This window comes from Ptychodera flava, chromosome 1, assembly GCF_041260155.1.
Source record: "Ptychodera flava strain L36383 chromosome 1, AS_Pfla_20210202, whole genome shotgun sequence".
NCBI classification, from domain to species: domain Eukaryota; kingdom Metazoa; phylum Hemichordata; class Enteropneusta; family Ptychoderidae; genus Ptychodera; species Ptychodera flava.
The window spans coordinates 17,469,233-17,487,049 of NC_091928.1; the positions used below are offsets into that span (position 1 = coordinate 17,469,233).

The following is a 17,817-nucleotide window of genomic DNA, read 5'->3' on the forward strand; positions in this document are numbered from 1 at the left end:
ACAATGTATAACCCTGATATTTCAGTAATGCACAAAACTTGTCAATTCTGGTAAATCTGTTGATCACAGTTACCATGTCATCTGTCAAAAACTACCATATACCGATACATCTACCGGTAGCAAAAGCCCATACCAAAACTAATCAGGCTTCATAAATGAATGTACGATTAGGAGCCATTGTCTCTCTTGAAATCATTACTTGAATCAAATTTGAATTTATTTCAGGGAATATCATACCATCTTCCATATTTCCTCAGATTTTCACACTCTAAATTCAACAACGAAGCAAGTTTAATATTGATGTTCGTGAAACAATAACAATGAAGATCAAAATCAGATTGGTCTGGACAGCTGTGCGGAGTTATCAAGCAAGTCCCTTGAACAACTACAGTACCGGTATATCCTGATTGTTACGGGAGATCACATGTAAATTCCTTGAATTTTGTTCTCTGATCCAAATGCATCAGACTGTCAACAACTGATTTTTTTGTGAGATTTCAGTTTTGCGATTTAATTTTACTTAATATTTTCATGCAGAGGCAAGACTGGAGGGAATTTTTTCACATAAACACATATGAAGCAATTTGTTGTTAGACAGATGTAGCGTCTTTTTCACTTTGCTCTATTGGCAAGGTCACCACTTGTTTATGGTGACTAATTATGGTTTTATGTGTCAGCTTTTATGATTAATGGTCCTGTATTGATATTAATATCAAGGATATCAGATTTATACTGATATTTTATTGTGAGTTGTTGTTAAATAGTTTACACATAAAGAAAATAACACGGCTTGAAAATAAGGCACTCCAGAGCAAATATATCAACTGAACATAGAGTTCTTTTTTAGTGGCATTGACAATGTCTGCAGACCAACACCAATTATGATGGCACTGATGTTGTTTTTTGCTGGCCTTGCTCTACACAATAGCTCTGTAACGGGGCCAGCACAATGTCTGCTATAGGGGTGAAAGTCTTTGTGGTATAGGGTCAAGGTTAACTGTACAACACACATAAGCTGAAGGCCGATGCAGAAGTACATTGTACATACTGGTCACTTTGAAACAGAGAGACAACTGGACCAACCAAACATTTGCTACCACTAGCAACAAATGAACCAAACTGACACAGTAAAGGTGCCTACTGTTGCACTCTTACACGGACAACTCTAAAGAAATTACCTTTCCACAAACAAATTGGAGCAAAATTATTGCACTACTGTATGTAATAATTTGTACATACAGGCTACATAATGGAGATTTGCATCATGACGCTTCTAACTTCGGAAGCTGAGCATACATGTAATAGAAATAAAACTTAACTACATGTATCTATAGTAAATGTGCACAGAAAGAAAACTTGCCTCTGTGTGTTTCCATTAAGTAGTGAATACAAAATAGACAAGGGATTTCAGATCATTTTTAATTACATCATATGGTCACAGACTGTACTACAATATACAGGTATATATATATATATATATATATATATATATATATATATATATATATATATATATATATATATATATATATATATATATATATATATATATATATCTTGGTTTCATGAATTGATTTGATTGCAAGCGATGATAAAGACTTATATCCTTCAAATTCTGACTTTGGACATTCAAAATTTTGCAAGCAGAGAGCGTAAATTGGTCAACGTCTAAAATAGAATCAATATTGGAATGAAAATGGTCTGAAAAATGGTGTCCTAGGCCATGTACTGTATATGTACACACTCCAAGACAGGTGTTCTCATACTGTAGCACACATAAATGATAGATCTGAAGACATAACATGCACAGGAAATTAGGGATATTAGCAAATTAAAACAGTATCATAATGCTTTTCTTGGCCTTTCCAGAAAATCATTTTTCACAAGGTTTCTACCAGTACCAGGAAAGAATGTCCCTCAATTATGAGTAAAATCATGGCATAACGTTTAACATCTTTGAAAAACTTGTAAATTACAGAGTCTTAGTGTACAAGAAATAACATTTACCCTTTGAGCACTGTAAATTTCCCCCAAAAATATCAGGGCAACATTTCATCAATTTTTATGAATTTTTCTGTAATTTTTTTCGTGATGTTGGACCAAATGGACTTGGATTTTTATAGGCTACAATTTTTGACCAAAATTTTGGGAAAAATCTGAAAAAAAGTGTTATGTCTGGATCTGAAAGAAATTGTTGCCGTCATATAGTATAATTTAATGCAACAAAAATCGACTTTGGCACTCAAAGGGTTAATGTGATCAATCCATGTGATTTACACGTACAGTGATAGAATTCTTTTCATGAGTCTGTCGGTTTTGACACATGACAAGCAAGAAACATGGCTTAGTTCTCTTTGAAATAATCCAACTGATTGTAGAAAGAGTCTAGTGTTGAAAAATACTCATCAGGATACTTGTAAAGGTGACTGACGTGCAAGGAATCCTCAAAGCATTTACCGTAGACTGTGTAACCCATCTTGTCTCGCAAAGATGATATGGCTTTCTCGACAGTGGCTGGGTTTCCTATGGGGTCTTTCTTGGAGTAGAAGAAGAGTGAGGGCGCTGTCACTGGACTGGCAAAGAATGTCTTGGACGCCACATTGTAATGTCTTGTGGCCATGTTGTGCAACATCTTCAAATAAGCTTCGATGGATTTGCGGAAGGTAAACTGCAGGATTGGGTTTTCTGTGACAGCTTTCGACAGCCCCTCTGGGACGTTGTTCACATCCACGGGACTGTCGTAAACCTGACAAGCGATGCGCTGGAGGATTTCCACCTCGTGCTTGGCCATGCTCTGCATCTTTTGTACCACCTCCGTGTAGAGATACGCCCCGACAGAAAACGCGTGCACCATTAGCTGTCTATGTTTCATATTGTCCTGCTGCACGAATTCAACAACGTTCTCCGCGATGACCTGCGAGCCTCTCTCTGGGAACAGCAACTGTCCTGGTGATATTTGAATAGAGAGCACGTCACACTGCCGATTCAAATAATACTCCGCAAATTTCTCCAGGTGTTTCTGCTTGGCAGCCATCCAACTAAACAACAAAACCAATGGCTTTGGCATCTCTTTTTCCTGGCCACCTTCAACATCTATTTCTTTATACAGCAAGTTATCGTTGATTTTCTTGCGGTTATGTTGGCTGGCGTCATGATTGAGAAGGCTCTGGCAATCCGACCGAAATTTTCCGGCTACAAAGAAAAGGTGAAAATTATATGTAAAAATTATATATCAGAAATTTCAGAAATTTCAAGAAAATTACAATAATACAAGGATGTGTTCTTGCATTTGTCCATGCTGTATCAATGGAATTATTGACTGATACTGTGCTATCCGTGTGCAGTTCCCTAAAAGAAACATAAATAATTATAAGCACATGCTAAACTCAAGAAATCCTGAACAGAAATCTGTCCTTTTGTAAATTTAGCATGCCAAGTTCAGCTCAGACATTTCTAATAGCGTTGATTTTAGGTTTGTTACTAAATATAGCTGCATGCGCACGACTTCTGCAGACAACACTGCCCGAAATTCAGACTAATTATGTTGTTTTATGCATGGCTGTTGTTGTAGTTTGTAGTCTGAGACATGAATTCTTAAGAATAAGTGTGACTTTTAGTATGCATTGTAACATTAGTAGGTTTACGGGGGGGGGGGGGGGGGGGGGGGGGTATTGTTGTCATTTTGTGGAAAATGCAGACAAATATTTATTCATGCATATTAATGAGACAGAACAGTGATGTCATTTGCAATCGGCACTATTTCAAGGTATTATGCGCCTCCAATGAATGATTCAAACATTTACTCTAACTTTCCTAATAATGCTTTCAGCCATACTCTTACCAAATCAAGAATAAAAATCAGGGGTCACTACACAAAGTTTTAATGTAAATAGTGTAAATTTTGTTTTACTCGACACTGTGTGAAAAGAGCCAAAGGCTCAACAGTTTATTGAGTTTAAATAAAGGATAATAATAATAATAATAATAATAGTATTACAGAAACAAAATACTTTTACAGGTACCGGTATTTGAAATTCAAAATGGCCGCAATCATGGAGTTAACTCTATTCAGGAAAAAAATTTTCAATTTTCAAAAATAGTGAAAATATATTCTCCAAGAGCTTTACAATGAGCCTCTACACGTGGTAGATCAGAAAAAATTGTAAAAGTTGGGAGGTCTGAAATGTCTGGTACACTCTACCTGAAATGAAGGACAATCATGCCGGCTGAATCATGTGAATGACAAATAAATCCACTGGGATTACTGTAGACACGGCTGACTCCAATGTTACGTAAGTGTTGTCTTTGACAAAAGAAAATTCACCGTTCCCACATTACTCACATTTACTGATTTGGGACTTGCTCAAGAATTTTCACTGCTTCTATAGGTACATACAAAGCATCTTGAGAAATCTGTGATTGGGACTTGGTATGGGTGGGGCAGACAGGGTGGCATATTGATATCAGCATGATTCATAGACAAGCCAATGCAGATCAAGGTTAAAATTGGTACATCTATTAATTATTCATTTGGTGGTTTCCAGAACCACTGCATTCAGTGGTCCTGAAAGTTACTCTAATGGTACTGTCATGGACAATTGGCGGTTTGGGACTTTGGACAGCCAAATTTGCTCATAGTTGCAAAATGACAATAAATACATCATAGTCAACAGGAGAATGTAAAACAATGAAATATAGCACAGATATTAAAAAACAGCTTACACAATAATATATAATGACATATCTCATTATTTACTCTATAATTAATGTGCCACTATACATGTATCTCTTTACCAGTGGTAAAAGATGCTTTCTAAAGATTTCTGTAACATAAGAATTTATATTTACCTTAACTAAAATATCCTATTTGGAAGTCTTGTAAAAAGAAAAGTCTTAATTGTCATAAGGGTGGAAAACTGTTTATCAGAATTCTTTGCAATCAACATCGGAAAGTTAACTTTTGAAAAGGTAAATGGACTTGTGAAATAAATTACTGTTGTTTAATCAATTATTTTGTGAACAAAATTACTCATATTAATAAAGGTTTTTTGTAGTCAGCACTTTCCATGTCAATGTGGCCTTGGTGGATTGTCAGACACATGCACAAACTGCCAAATTGCACATGTTGAAAATAATACATACATTAGTATTCTGATCTTTCCCCAAACAAGCCAAATCATCCAGCTTTTGGTCATTTAGACCTTCAAAATATTTCATATTATTATTCCTCACATTCTAATAAATATTAAAATAAATCCTGAAATATGGAATATGAATACGTATGAAACTAATTTCAGCCCCACACATATGTTCAGATGACTTACAGCATGGCCACTTGGTTCTACGATGAAAAAAAAGAACTTACCAGGAACTAAATTTAGATCATGTGTGTTTGAGAAAAAAATAATGTGAATAAAATGATGACATGAGGCTTCTGAGAGGATATCGGGTACAAGTTGGGTTATCAATCAAGATTTAATCGCTGAGTTGATACATTGAGAGGACGTGATTTGATCTTGTGTGATCTTTGAACTGGCAGAGAATTCTTGAAAGAACTGTAGACCGCAATGCATTGAGCCTTACAAACTCTATTGCGCTGCTTATACCACATCAAACAATGAATAAGAATTGCCAGTTTTCTATCTTTTAGGTGCACCGCACACTAAAACCTAAAATCATTATTTTAGCCTTCTTCATCTTTCATAAAGCAGAAACTGTTTTGTTTCTTTAGTCTCAAAAATACTATATGCCAATTCAACTATGATCAGTGTTTTCCAGGACGTGCTTTTTTGCCAATCTCGCCTATCTAATCCAAATCCCCCTCCAAATAATCACAAATGCCCCACATTTCGCCTTTAGACAATGAGAATTATTTATAATAGCTTCCACTTCATGATTACTGTCTGTGATGTAACATCATACAGTTGATGTACCGGTAATCCACTTCCTATCAGAATATGGGTGACATACATGTAAAGCTGAAAAGACTATCAAGTAGAGTTTGTCTCAAGATTACAGAACTGTCTGAGCTGAAATGAATGAAGTGTGGGCTTCGAATTTAAAAGGATAAAAAATACCGTCAATGACGCTGTACCTTCTCTAATGTGTGGCCAGGTCAGGTAATTGGTTGTTGGCATGGAGTTGTTGGTAAATAGTTGATGATGTAGGGGCATGAGGTGGGATATGGACCCAAAGAACCAAAAGATGATAAATACATCAATCAAAAAAATTCTAAGCTACAGTATAAACTGCCTAAAGATAGTTCAATGTGGAAAAAAGTTAAACAATTCAGAAATAAGAATTAACAGTCCAAAATAGTAATGACGCACTTCCTTACTGACCTGAGTGCATGTGAAATACACAACCTGGCATCTGTAAATTAAATGTATACCAAGTGATCATTTCCAGTCACTTTTAACTGTTTTTAATGGATTTTCCAAAGAGTCCTGTGGAAATGATGAAAAACGCTATCTGGTCTTGTGTTTGTATAACCTCATGGCTGATAATTGTCATAGTATTGAAAAAAATTGAAAGTGAAGAAATTACTGTTTTTAATAGGCATATTTTCCTTGAAATACATGACCGTGTAAAGAATATATGCTAAAAGTGTTTAAGAGTAAATTTCTTTTCAAAAAATAATTTAATTTGTGACCAAAGGATTTTTATTCTTTGAGTTTACAAATTCAAACATTGCAATTTGTTCAATCATCTTGTGCAGTGCAAAATTTATAAAATGACTGAAAAACAAAAAAAATTGGCAGAATTACAGTCTTTGTGATGTAAAATTATGGGTTGACATCACGATAACTGTTAATCTGTTTGAAGTACTAATATACTATAATTTAAAAAAGAAAAATTCATGCAGAAACGGTAAAATATATTGTCAGCAATGTAGTGTTAATTTTGACTTTACATCAAAATATGCCTTTGCTGGATACCAAATATATAGGGCGAAATATCAGCCATGTTCAGCAAAATCCACACAACAGCATTGATCCTTTTCTACTTTGATTTGCTTATGATTTGCTTATGTTATCTTTGTATGACAGTCAGTACAATATGGAACTTGAACACAACACAGTGAATAAGTATGCTGTAAATGAAATGGTGTGGCTGCATCCACATGCAGCAATAGGAGTGCCTTTGTCTCTCACCCCTCATTTCCAACCTGTCCCATCCCTGAAAAAATAGTTTGGTCTTATATTTATAATGTTAATAATTTCTGTATTTGTTAAAATGTGCGCATCTCAAAAACTTTTGATCATAAACATTTTCATTGTTTTTTATAGCTGACCAATCAGTTAACCTGTTTATTTTTGAATATTTGCGCATTTTTCCTCAGTATTTGACATTTTCTGAATACCTTCTTATTCAGTTTGTCATTTTCTAAAAGTTTAAATGCTCCATTGTGTGGTCAAGCTTTCCACAAGCATCAAATGTGGTACTTCATATAGGAGGGTCTGCCTCTAGAGGGCGGGCATCATGAACACTCCTGTGTTTGTTGGTTAATTCCTCCACGTAAACTTCTGATTGTACTGTAAACATTGAACATGGCCAACGTCCGATTTTCCTGTCTAAAACTTTCACTCATTTTCGTTCATATGACTCTGAAACTCAAGGAAACGATTGGGAAGAAAGGGTTCATCTTGAAATATTGAGGTACTCGCCGATATTTTGCAAAATTAAATGAGAAAAAATGCAAGGAAAATGCCGACAGGCTTACACAATGACAGTTTTCAGACTCGGAGGCATATGATCATCTCTGCAGATTATGCAACAGGCCCAGATCACGTGAGGCCATGAGGGGATATCCACGCAACTCAGTACCAAACACTAGCGCTCACAGAGTGAGCAAACACAAAGTGAGTACCCTAACGTCAGCTCAGTAGTCTGTAATAGATTGTAGTCAACTAAGAAACCTTGGAGAAAGGCTTAACACTGTGGCTATGCCGCTAAGTCCCTTTTGATTTTTGTCATAGCTTCAAAATCGTTCTCCCACACCTCAACCTGAGCCATGAACACCCCCACCAGTTTATGATATGACCCATCACGATGGCATGACGTCAACGGATCTTGACAGACGGAAGTCTTGACAGACGGAAGTTCTTGACAGCAGCATATTGGTTTTCAACTCTAATACCTTCTCTGTCTATAAATAGACACGAGAAGGTAAAAAGGAAGGAACAGGAGTCTCTTTTATTTTACATTTGATCAATACCTGTCATATTGCTTCAATATGTTAATGAGAGAGCAAAACAATTGTTTAAGCCCTGTAGCTACTTGTAAAAGAAGTTTGAAGCATGCAAAATAAGTAGAAATTTGGCGCTGATCAGTACAGACTGAATGGATTGAGAGATGAAAGAATTATGTTATGAAACTTACTTCATACATGTATGCACATAAATTACCGATACTTATTATACTCCTAGACATTGAGCACAGCATTTTTCAAAAATAAAAATATTCTTTTCAATAATAAAAATACCATGCAACGTACATATCTTAACACAGTCTGGCAGGTAACTTATAACTGCATTGTCGTACGGCTTTCAAGTCTGTCCATTTTTACACAGGCAAAACTGACTGGCCATTCTCTAATTTCGCAAACATGACTTCCCATCACAAATTTTCTGATCTATAAATTGGAACACATTTTCTGTCAATATCTTCCATTTCCTGCCCGCTTTTCAGTCACAACTTGCCTCTTTTAGAACAAATTTTGAAAACCCTGGCCTCAATTCTTGCATCAGAAACTTCTTCTAATAAAAGTACCACTCACATCACGCATGTGGCTATCTGAAAATAGCTTGAAAATACAGATGTCACACATTTCAAAGATCGTAACTGACGTTATTTATGGAGAGTAGAACTAAAATCTTCACATCAAACCTGTTCATTTATAATTTACAATTCTTTACATCACAGTGTTATAATTTACCTCTTGCTTTGCCTTCCTATAGGTATTTGTTGTCATAATATCAACAAATATCTGTTCAATTTTTGCTTGTTATATTTTAGTCATATGAAATTTTCAAAGTCCAAACTGACCATATGGACCGTGCAAGGAATGCTGGGATTATTTTTCTAATTTGATAAAACGTCATGAAACTTTGAAGTGTCATTTTGGATATTTCTTTAGTTTACATTTCATCTGCTTGTCTATTCCAATGGAGTGTGAAAAATTCTTCATTGTTGTCCACTTAAGAGTTTCACATCCCTGTCACACAAAGTAGGACATTTTCTACACGTGCTGAATATTATGAATTTCATTCCTACTTCATCTAACAACTAATATCAGATTGATGTCTGATACTGAACTTTGTAGTGACATGGGAAGAAAGTCCGTGTACCATCATGCAATGGGGCATGACCCTTGTACATCATGATACTGACATTCCCCCATTACCTACTGAAGCAACCATCTGAAATTTAACACATTGAAAAGTTTGTCAGAAATTGGCCTAAAAACAGCTTATAAGGTGTACTGCTTTTCCCAAATAACTCTGGCATGAATATGTCCTTGACATTGTGCTCGGACACGGGAAAATCATAAAAACTTTACTGATGCAGTTGACTGTTTTACCACTTCTTGAGAAAATGATCCAAGACTTCTGATCGGAATTTTTCTGAAGGGTTTCAAAATTAAGTTTGTTGCTTTGTTCTTGACACTGTTTTGAAAAAAATGGGGAACGAGTAAACTGTAATGAGCTTCAATCTTTACCGTTCCTGAACGAACGCATCTTAGGGACAAACTGGCTTTCAAAGTCTATTGTTACCTACAACTTGTGGGGGTCATTTCAAAGCTCTTGATGAAAGAAATTTTTACTGTCTCAGTTTTTTCAAAATAGAAAAATTTTATTTTTCTCCATAGCGTTAATACACAGACTGGCAGCCATTTTGAATTTGAAATATCAGGAAATCTTAGGTAATTTGTCTCTCTCGTACCAAACTTTGCACAGTGACATTCTGATTTGGTAAGAGAATGGTCAAAAGTTTCATTGGGGAAAGTTTGAGCAAAAGTTCAGGTCTTTCACTTTCTAGGCGCATACTACCTTAAACTTATCCTCCTTACCAACTGGTAATATGGTATATACCAAAGCTGTAAAACTCCAAATAATCAGAACAAATAACGCTTTCTACTTTGGTAATCTTTATCTGAACCAATTGTTTGGTTTCAAAAATTTGATTAAAGATCTTTGTCTTCTTTGCTTCATTGCTTCATTAAATTTTAAGATATGATATTCAGTTCAAATACCTTTACGAGTTTTCAAACCAGCGATTATAGAAACTTTCATCACACAAGCATTGTCCTTTAAGTTTGACTGCAGTATAATTTATAAGGTTTGCTAACATTAAAGTTGTCATCTAAAGTGAGAGTTGTAATAATTATATCATGGAATGTATGAGTTGGACTTTGAAAGATGGACTTTACCATGGCAATTATGGTAGAAAAGCACGTGTGATAAAAATAGCAAATTGAGGGGCAAAGTACCAACCTACCGGTAGATTTAATCGTGTCAGATTTTAGCCATAACACTGAATCTAGGACACTGTTTTTATTTCTAGCTAGTTATGTTTACAGGAATGTGTATGCAGTTGTAAGGTGCCTCTATATGGAATCATGCTTCCGTCTGTGGGCGGGTAGTTTTCACATGTATTGATGAAAACAAACACAATGCTTAAGATATGTACACATAAACGATTCTTTACCTGTCATTGGAATACCTTGGAAAATGAGTGTATTTATTTACCTGGCAGGAGGGTAGGTTAGGGGAAAATTTGAGGAGGACAAACAATCCTTTCAGGTCCTACTTTCTAGTAGCTTAGTTTAATACCAGAACTACCCCTATAATATAGGGGTTTAGGCCTGAAAGGGTTAAAGGTGCCCCTATTAGAGTTCAGGAATGGATGGATATGCAACTTGCAGGGCCATAAGACATATATGCACCCCTCTTCCAGCGGTACTGAATGTGCTATGGCCTTTGTTATTGCTATTGTATTGTAGGCATGATGTATGATATGGGTCCGTTTATGTAATTCAATTCCATAGTAGCTTACACTGTTTGCACTGAGAGGGATGGGATATTTTGTGGTGCCAGGACGTAGCATGTACAATTTACAAATTCTCAGAACACTGAACAGACATTGGAAAGACAGGATATGAAAATACAGTATAAATAAAGGTTGGCATATTTTGACTTGAATGGGTACTCATTTGTTAGAAAATGTGATGAAACAGGTTTCACTTTCTGGCTTCGACAAACTCTAGAATTTCTTGTGCGTTTTTGCAAGCTGGTTTTCATAAATGTAGTTCACGTTACCAAAAGTCAACCTTGAAATGCAGGTCAATGACCCTGGTAATTTGCATAAGTACAATAGAAGAGTGTTTACTTCTTGTTCTGACAGTGGAATCAATATTCAACTGAATTCAGTGTCGGCATCGTTATTGTCCAAATACACCTATTGGTTAAATTGCACATGTAAGCACCTTCCAAACTGAGAATTGATCTTTTTCACTGGTTACACCACCAGATGCTGTAGATCATCAGCGGAGCATTTTCCCGATAGGCACACGGACCCCAGTCAGTGGGCAGACATATCCGCCTGAGACAGGAATTTGCTCCAACAAATTCTTTGCAATGTATACTTTGAATTTTGAAAGATCTCCGAATTACATCATGATAAAATGGTAATTTTTGTGTCAGCTAACTACGTCTGCAGTTGAGGGGGATATAGTCCGTAAATATGATTTGTAATGGAAAAGCTCAAGCATAAAATGATATAAGGTCACATTATGGTGTAAATTATGCTGTGTACTGAAATTTGAAATTAACGAAAATTATTTCAAATAAATATGCAAGATCGGTCGCGTTTTTCGGCTGCTTGTAACATGAACTCGCGTCGTGTATAACAACTCAGAAACACATCATCATTAATAATGCAATTTGCAATACATTGCGTCATATGACACTATTATTGACAGGCGCCGGCCGGTGATTGACAGCAATTACGGAAAATTTTCAATTTTGGGGCCGTCAAAAAATTTTGCTACGATTTCAAGGCTTTTGGAGATCAACATATTGAGATTTCGATTTTTCTCCGGGTCTTGGGAAGGAAAATTAGTTAAAAGGCGGCGAAAACTTGTTGATACGGATAGCGTGATCGATAAAAACAAATCAGTACTTGAACTGTGAAATCGTGTCATTAAACTCGTTACTTCCCATACGTAGGGTGATTGACTTCGAGCAAAACTAGGGCATAGGGCAGGTTCCGAAATGGGACGGAGCCGGAGCTACAGGTAGGGGTTGAAAACTGGACTATACCTCTCTGTGTTATGTTGCCAAATCAGCATTTTTGATTTAGTGATCCCATATGATGAAGTAAATAAACAAACTGTTTGCGGCCGTCCGTGAACGCGCAAGGCTACATCACGTGTATGATGGCAATCGCGAGAAAGTGTATCAGTGACTTTATAAAAAGTTTATTTGACACAGTTTTTGTCAGCAAGCAGCTAGCCGCAGGGCAGTATAGCTAGTGCGATAATTTATACAGTGCAGACGGACGGAATAAATCAGTTGACAGTCAACCCGATATTTGTGGTACTAAAACGTTGGCAAAATTGCATCTGATCACCGAAAGCGGACATTCGCTGATTGCAGGCATGAAATTGGGTCAAATAACTCGTGTCCTAGATTACCGTGACACGTGGAGGCGACGGAGTATGTTGTACTTTCGACGATGGAGACAAAGACACACTGACGCAATCGCCCATTGCCCACTGCCTGGCTGAATGATGATGCATTTCCCCTTCGGTACTCACCGGTTTTGCGATTGCCTTCACCATCTCTTGAACAACGGTAGCGCGTTTAACGATTTTAAACATATTTCCCTCTCGGAGATTCTCTCACTGTGTTCGGCAGAAAGACGTACTCGATCACCAGCAGCCATGCACACACACACCGTGTTTGATAACAGTGTGGGAGGGCTTGCTGTCTGTGTCCGTACGGTCAACGTAACGGGACCTCTCCGGCGTGACCTTGTGGTAATGGGGTTACAAGAAACTACTCATTTTGATTGGCTGTTGATTATCACCTGAGCTAACGAGGCAATTTGAACGAATGATGGCGCTAAACGTTGGAAGGACAATGTCAAAGACAATCCTCATTCATGATTGTTCAAACGCTTGACACGTTCATAAATCTGTTTTATTTGTCACTTTGTTGGAATATATTCATCCTTAAAAAAAGGAAAAGAAAAGAAAGACAATCTGCCAATCCAATGCTCTGTATCTATTCACTTCAAGTTCAAGTTATATTAAAGATGATAAATAAAGCAGAGGTTTTATCACAAAGTTGTCAAACCCTGTAAGACTTGTGAGAGAAGGGGGGTTGGGGTGGGAGATGAATGCGTTCATATAATATGATTTATATTTCTTTTCTTTCTCTTCTTTTTTGTTGTTGTAATAAATTTATCTTTTTTTCTGGCAAAAAAGCAAAGCCGGCATTTGACATTAAAAAAACGAGTTGACAACGACTGTGGTTGACGCACTTGGCTCTGTGCGCAATCAACGTTCTGTAATATCAGTGTTTTGGAGTAAAATAAAATGAAATTCCGTCTGAAATATAGGACTGTTCATCCATAGGCCGTAGAAAAGAGGTATATGGTTTATTGTGCTGATTCTGTGAAGAACCGAATCACCCAATCATCCGCAGGGCTTGTGCAAAAAATCAAATAATCAAAAACAACAACAACAAAACAACAACAACAACAACAACAACAACAAAACAAATACAACAAACGCTAAAACAAATAAGGAACAATAAAACAAAAAAGCAAACGAGCGGGGTGATCCCACGGGCGCCCCGGCTCATTGCAAAGTCCATGTCTCAACTTCTTGAATACAGTCGTTTAGTGAAAGTGCAAACAGATATTAACACGATTGGAACTAATTTGGGATAATTGAATATTGTATTAATGTCGGTTAAATCAACAAATGCAAGCTTATCTACTTTTCTTTGTTTGCAGTGCACTTATTTTTTATGGGTAATGTGTAGTAATGCAACTTTCAGCATTAGGACACCAAACTTACTTTTCAAACATTATGAACTATTATAAGATCCAATCGTGTTAATTATAAAAGGTCGGTTCATGGAGTTAAATGGAGAGATTGGAGAGTAAAAGAAATTGAATGCAAGCGCAGCAATGATCTGCAGATGATATCCCTTCATTCTGAGACTAGATAGAGCGATGCTCGGCCGCTTGGCTCAGCGAATTCGCTGGATCATCTGGGCCAAGCACCATTCCAGGTGTAGAATAGAAAGATACTCAGTACACAACTGGTGTGCGTATTTCTTCCTTTGCTTTATTTTGTATAGTAAACCAATCTTGAGAATTTTTATATGTACGTTTCTTGAGAATAAATGTATTCAAACCGTAACAACACTAGACCATGGACTTAGCAATGAGCCGAGCTCCCGTGGATGATCTATTTCTACACGTTCAGTGACAGACAAAGTAAACTATGTCTATCTACCGGATGTTATCTTCCGTATCAAGATCCAAAATATTGAAATGAGAAATGAATGAATCAATGAATTAATGATGGATGGGAGGGTTGGTGAATTAGTGTATAAAAGAATGGTTGGATGGATGGATGGAGGAATGGATAAAAGGATAGATAGATACATGAATGAATGAATGAATGAATGAATGAATGAATGAATGAATGAATGAATGAATGAATGAATGAATGAATGAATGAATGAATGAATGAATGAATGAATGAACGAATGAATGAATGAATGAATGAATGAATGAATGAATGAATGAATGAATGAATGAATGAATGAATGAATGAATGAACGAACGAATGAATGAATGAATGAATGGATGGATGGATGGCTGAATGAATGGATAAACGGATGAAAGGGTTGATGCCGGAAATAATGTATAAAGAATGAGAGAAAGATTAAATGAATGAGTGATGAGTACTGGTTAAAATACTCTCAAGTAGAAAGACTCAGTTGCATTTACCTAACATTTATACTTCAAACAAGTAAAGTTGTGTTTCATATCCTGGGGAGTTTCCCATACCACGTCTCCGAGAAAGCTAGTTAGATTGACATTTTTGATTTCTCTTACTGGTAGCGCGACATTGTGGGATTGTGCTACAGCACTCGCAAACGTATTTCCGCTGTTCGTATCGTGCAACTGTTTATTTTGTCCACTTCGAAACTTCTTTTTTTCAGCTGCGGTGCACGCTGTCTTCTATAATGTTAACTTTTGATGATTTTTTCACAATTGTTGTTGTTATGTCAACCATAATTTTGAATTCTACTCCCTATGGTATGTTGATATACACACCATTCAGTTTGTCAACTCAGCCTGTGTGTAAATTGCGTTGTTATTCATTGTTGACAAGTGAATTCTGGTCCGTACTAGTATTCAAATGAAAACAATAACAGTGCATTTCACACATACAAACGCTATGTTGACAAGCTACATAGTAGGTGTTTCAAAATGCTTTTGTGAGAAGAATAAGAACTTGCACTGACATCAAAATAAAAAGAACTTGCAAATAAGTTATTAAAAGTTAGCATTAGGCCTACTGGCGCTTTAAGGTATAGTTGAACGCGCTGCGGGAACAGATATTCGGACTCTCAAATTTTTACAATTCTTTTCTGATATACCCCTTGTGGCGGTTCATTTTAAATCTCTTAGTATGAGAAAAGTTTTCACCGGCTTAGTTTTTCGAAATTCGAAAATTTTATTTTATCTTCATAGAGTTAACACAGGGATGACGGCCATTTTGAATTTTAAATATCGGTAAATCTTGGGTTATTTGTTTCTGTAGTACCAAAATTTGCACGGTGACCCCCTATTTTTATTCTTGATTTTGAAAGAGAATGATTGAAAGATTCCATAGGGAAAGTTTGAGTAAAAGTTTAAGTCTTTCACTTTCGAGGCGCATTCTACCTTAACGCTGTACTAATCTGTCTTTTTAAGCGTTCATCATGTGGCCACGCGGGAATTCCTCCGGTGCCTGCAGTACGACTCATTGTGTGTATGGTGTGTCTGTAGTGCGACTCGTGCACTGTGGGTATGTCTATGGCTTATTAGTCGCACTTACTGGCCTGTGTGATGCAGCGAATCATAGCATTAGACAAAAGCGATACTAGTGAGACACGGATTCTCAGAAAGTAAGTTGAGATTCGTTAGTTATCCGGAGATGTGATATCAAAATATGACACATCTGTTTCGAAAATATGGGTGACACCATTTCTGGTTTTAACTTGAGCAATGAAATGATGTAGTTGGCTTTGCTAAATCACGCTAAATTTGTCTTTTTTGACTAATCTTGACGGGTGACATGCTACCAGGGTATATCCTAATAAATTTATTTATTTAATTCGAACTCCAACACAGATATGGTACAGTTTAAAACCATATACATCCGCACTTACAGGAGGATTTTAATAAAAGTATATAAAATTTTGTTACAGGACAAGAAAGCCAGATAAAACAAATGACGCACAACCAGGACGAACGAGAAAATCAAAATAAAACGCTTTTTATTAGCTTTTCTTTTAAAACTTGAAGCAGAAACAAAGAATTTGCAGACGTTGATAAAATCTATTATAAAGCCTTGAAATGCGATTAAAAAGTGAATTGCTTGTAAATTTGACTCTATCACCAGGTTCGCCAAATTTCCTTTTCTGTCTAATTGATCGCCAGGGGATGTGTTAAGTGAAAATTAGAGGCAATCAATAAGAGCATTGATTGATTTGTGTAAAAAATAAGGTCAAAATAAGTGCGCTTTAAGAAAGCATTGACAAATTAAATTTAACACACAGGTCATATGAATAATAATCAAATCTTACTTTTACAAGATAACACAAATATTTAACATAATTACGCTGTATAGCTTCTAGCTTGTCTGAGTACACTTTGTCAATGCTGTTCCAAACAACTGAGGCACATTCAAGTTTAGTTCTGACGAAAATTTTGCAAACCATGAGCACGGCATCCAACGACAACCTTTTCCCAAATCTTTTTTAGCATAGTAAGTGGTCTCCAAGCGTCAGTGATAATGGAAACAACTGGAGTTGAAAAAGTTAACTTGGTGTCTAGTGTCACTTCTAGATCACTGTAACTACATGTACAAATTGTCTCCAAATTGTGTGCATCAATCTTATGAGCCCTGTCATTTGGCAATCTTTTCAAAGAAAGACAAAGTACTACACACTAAGCACAATTAAGGTGCACTTTCAATCTCTCAGACCGTATTGACAAGTAACTGATTTCCTCTTCTAACAACGAACAGTCATTCACACTATGTACCAGTGTACCGGTACACTTACCCATTCCGGACACCAAGTACTATATGCAGTGGTTCAAGATGACCTGTTGTTATCATGATTTTCTATTTGCTTTTGTTTTTTTTGATCTTGTGAATCAATTATTTTAACTTGAATGATATTGATTATGAGACCTGTTTTGAAGTCACATGACACGAATACGACACTTGCCTATCAACAACATAAATGTTGGACGACATTGTTATGAAAATACAAATAATAAAGACACGGGGGACTGTCGAAAGTCTAATCAAGAGGAAAAGAGACAAAACTGTGGAAAACACGTTTTCAGGTTTTAAATAGGACTTGGTCGCGAGGTACTATGTAAAACAACATCAATTTACACAGAGAAGAGAAGATGACTTTGTGGAAAAAATTTGATTAAATTTCTGCCTTACCTGACAAACTTCAAAAACGCACAAAACGATGCGACAACAACACGGTGAATTGTTGCAAGTAT

The 17,817-nt window shown here is 36.3% G+C and overlaps 1 protein-coding gene across 2 annotated transcripts; it reads right to left on the reverse strand.

Annotated features, from left to right (window-relative positions):
* Window positions 1-1,600: 1,600 nt before the first annotated feature.
* LOC139131682 (transmembrane protein 53-like) lies at window positions 1,601-17,817 on the reverse strand. Of its 2 annotated transcripts, none has more exons than XM_070697864.1 (2): window positions 17,756-17,817; window positions 1,601-3,192 (listed from the first exon to the last, which is right to left on the reverse strand). In XM_070697864.1, the coding sequence occupies exon 2, from the start codon at window positions 3,065-3,067 to the stop codon at window positions 2,345-2,347; it is 723 nt and encodes a 240-aa protein (XP_070553965.1). In that variant the 5' UTR covers window positions 3,068-3,192; window positions 17,756-17,817; the 3' UTR covers window positions 1,601-2,344. The 2 variants fall into 2 exon arrangements, with proteins under 2 accessions (XP_070553965.1, XP_070553956.1); XM_070697855.1 differs by lacking the exon at window positions 17,756-17,817 and adding an exon at window positions 12,821-12,937.

What these genes read in the sequence shown, in the direction of transcription:
- LOC139131682 (XM_070697864.1), bottom strand. Translation starts at nt 3,067, where the DNA reads ATGCCAAAGCCATTGGTTTTGTTGTTTAGTTGGATGGCTGCCAAGCAG.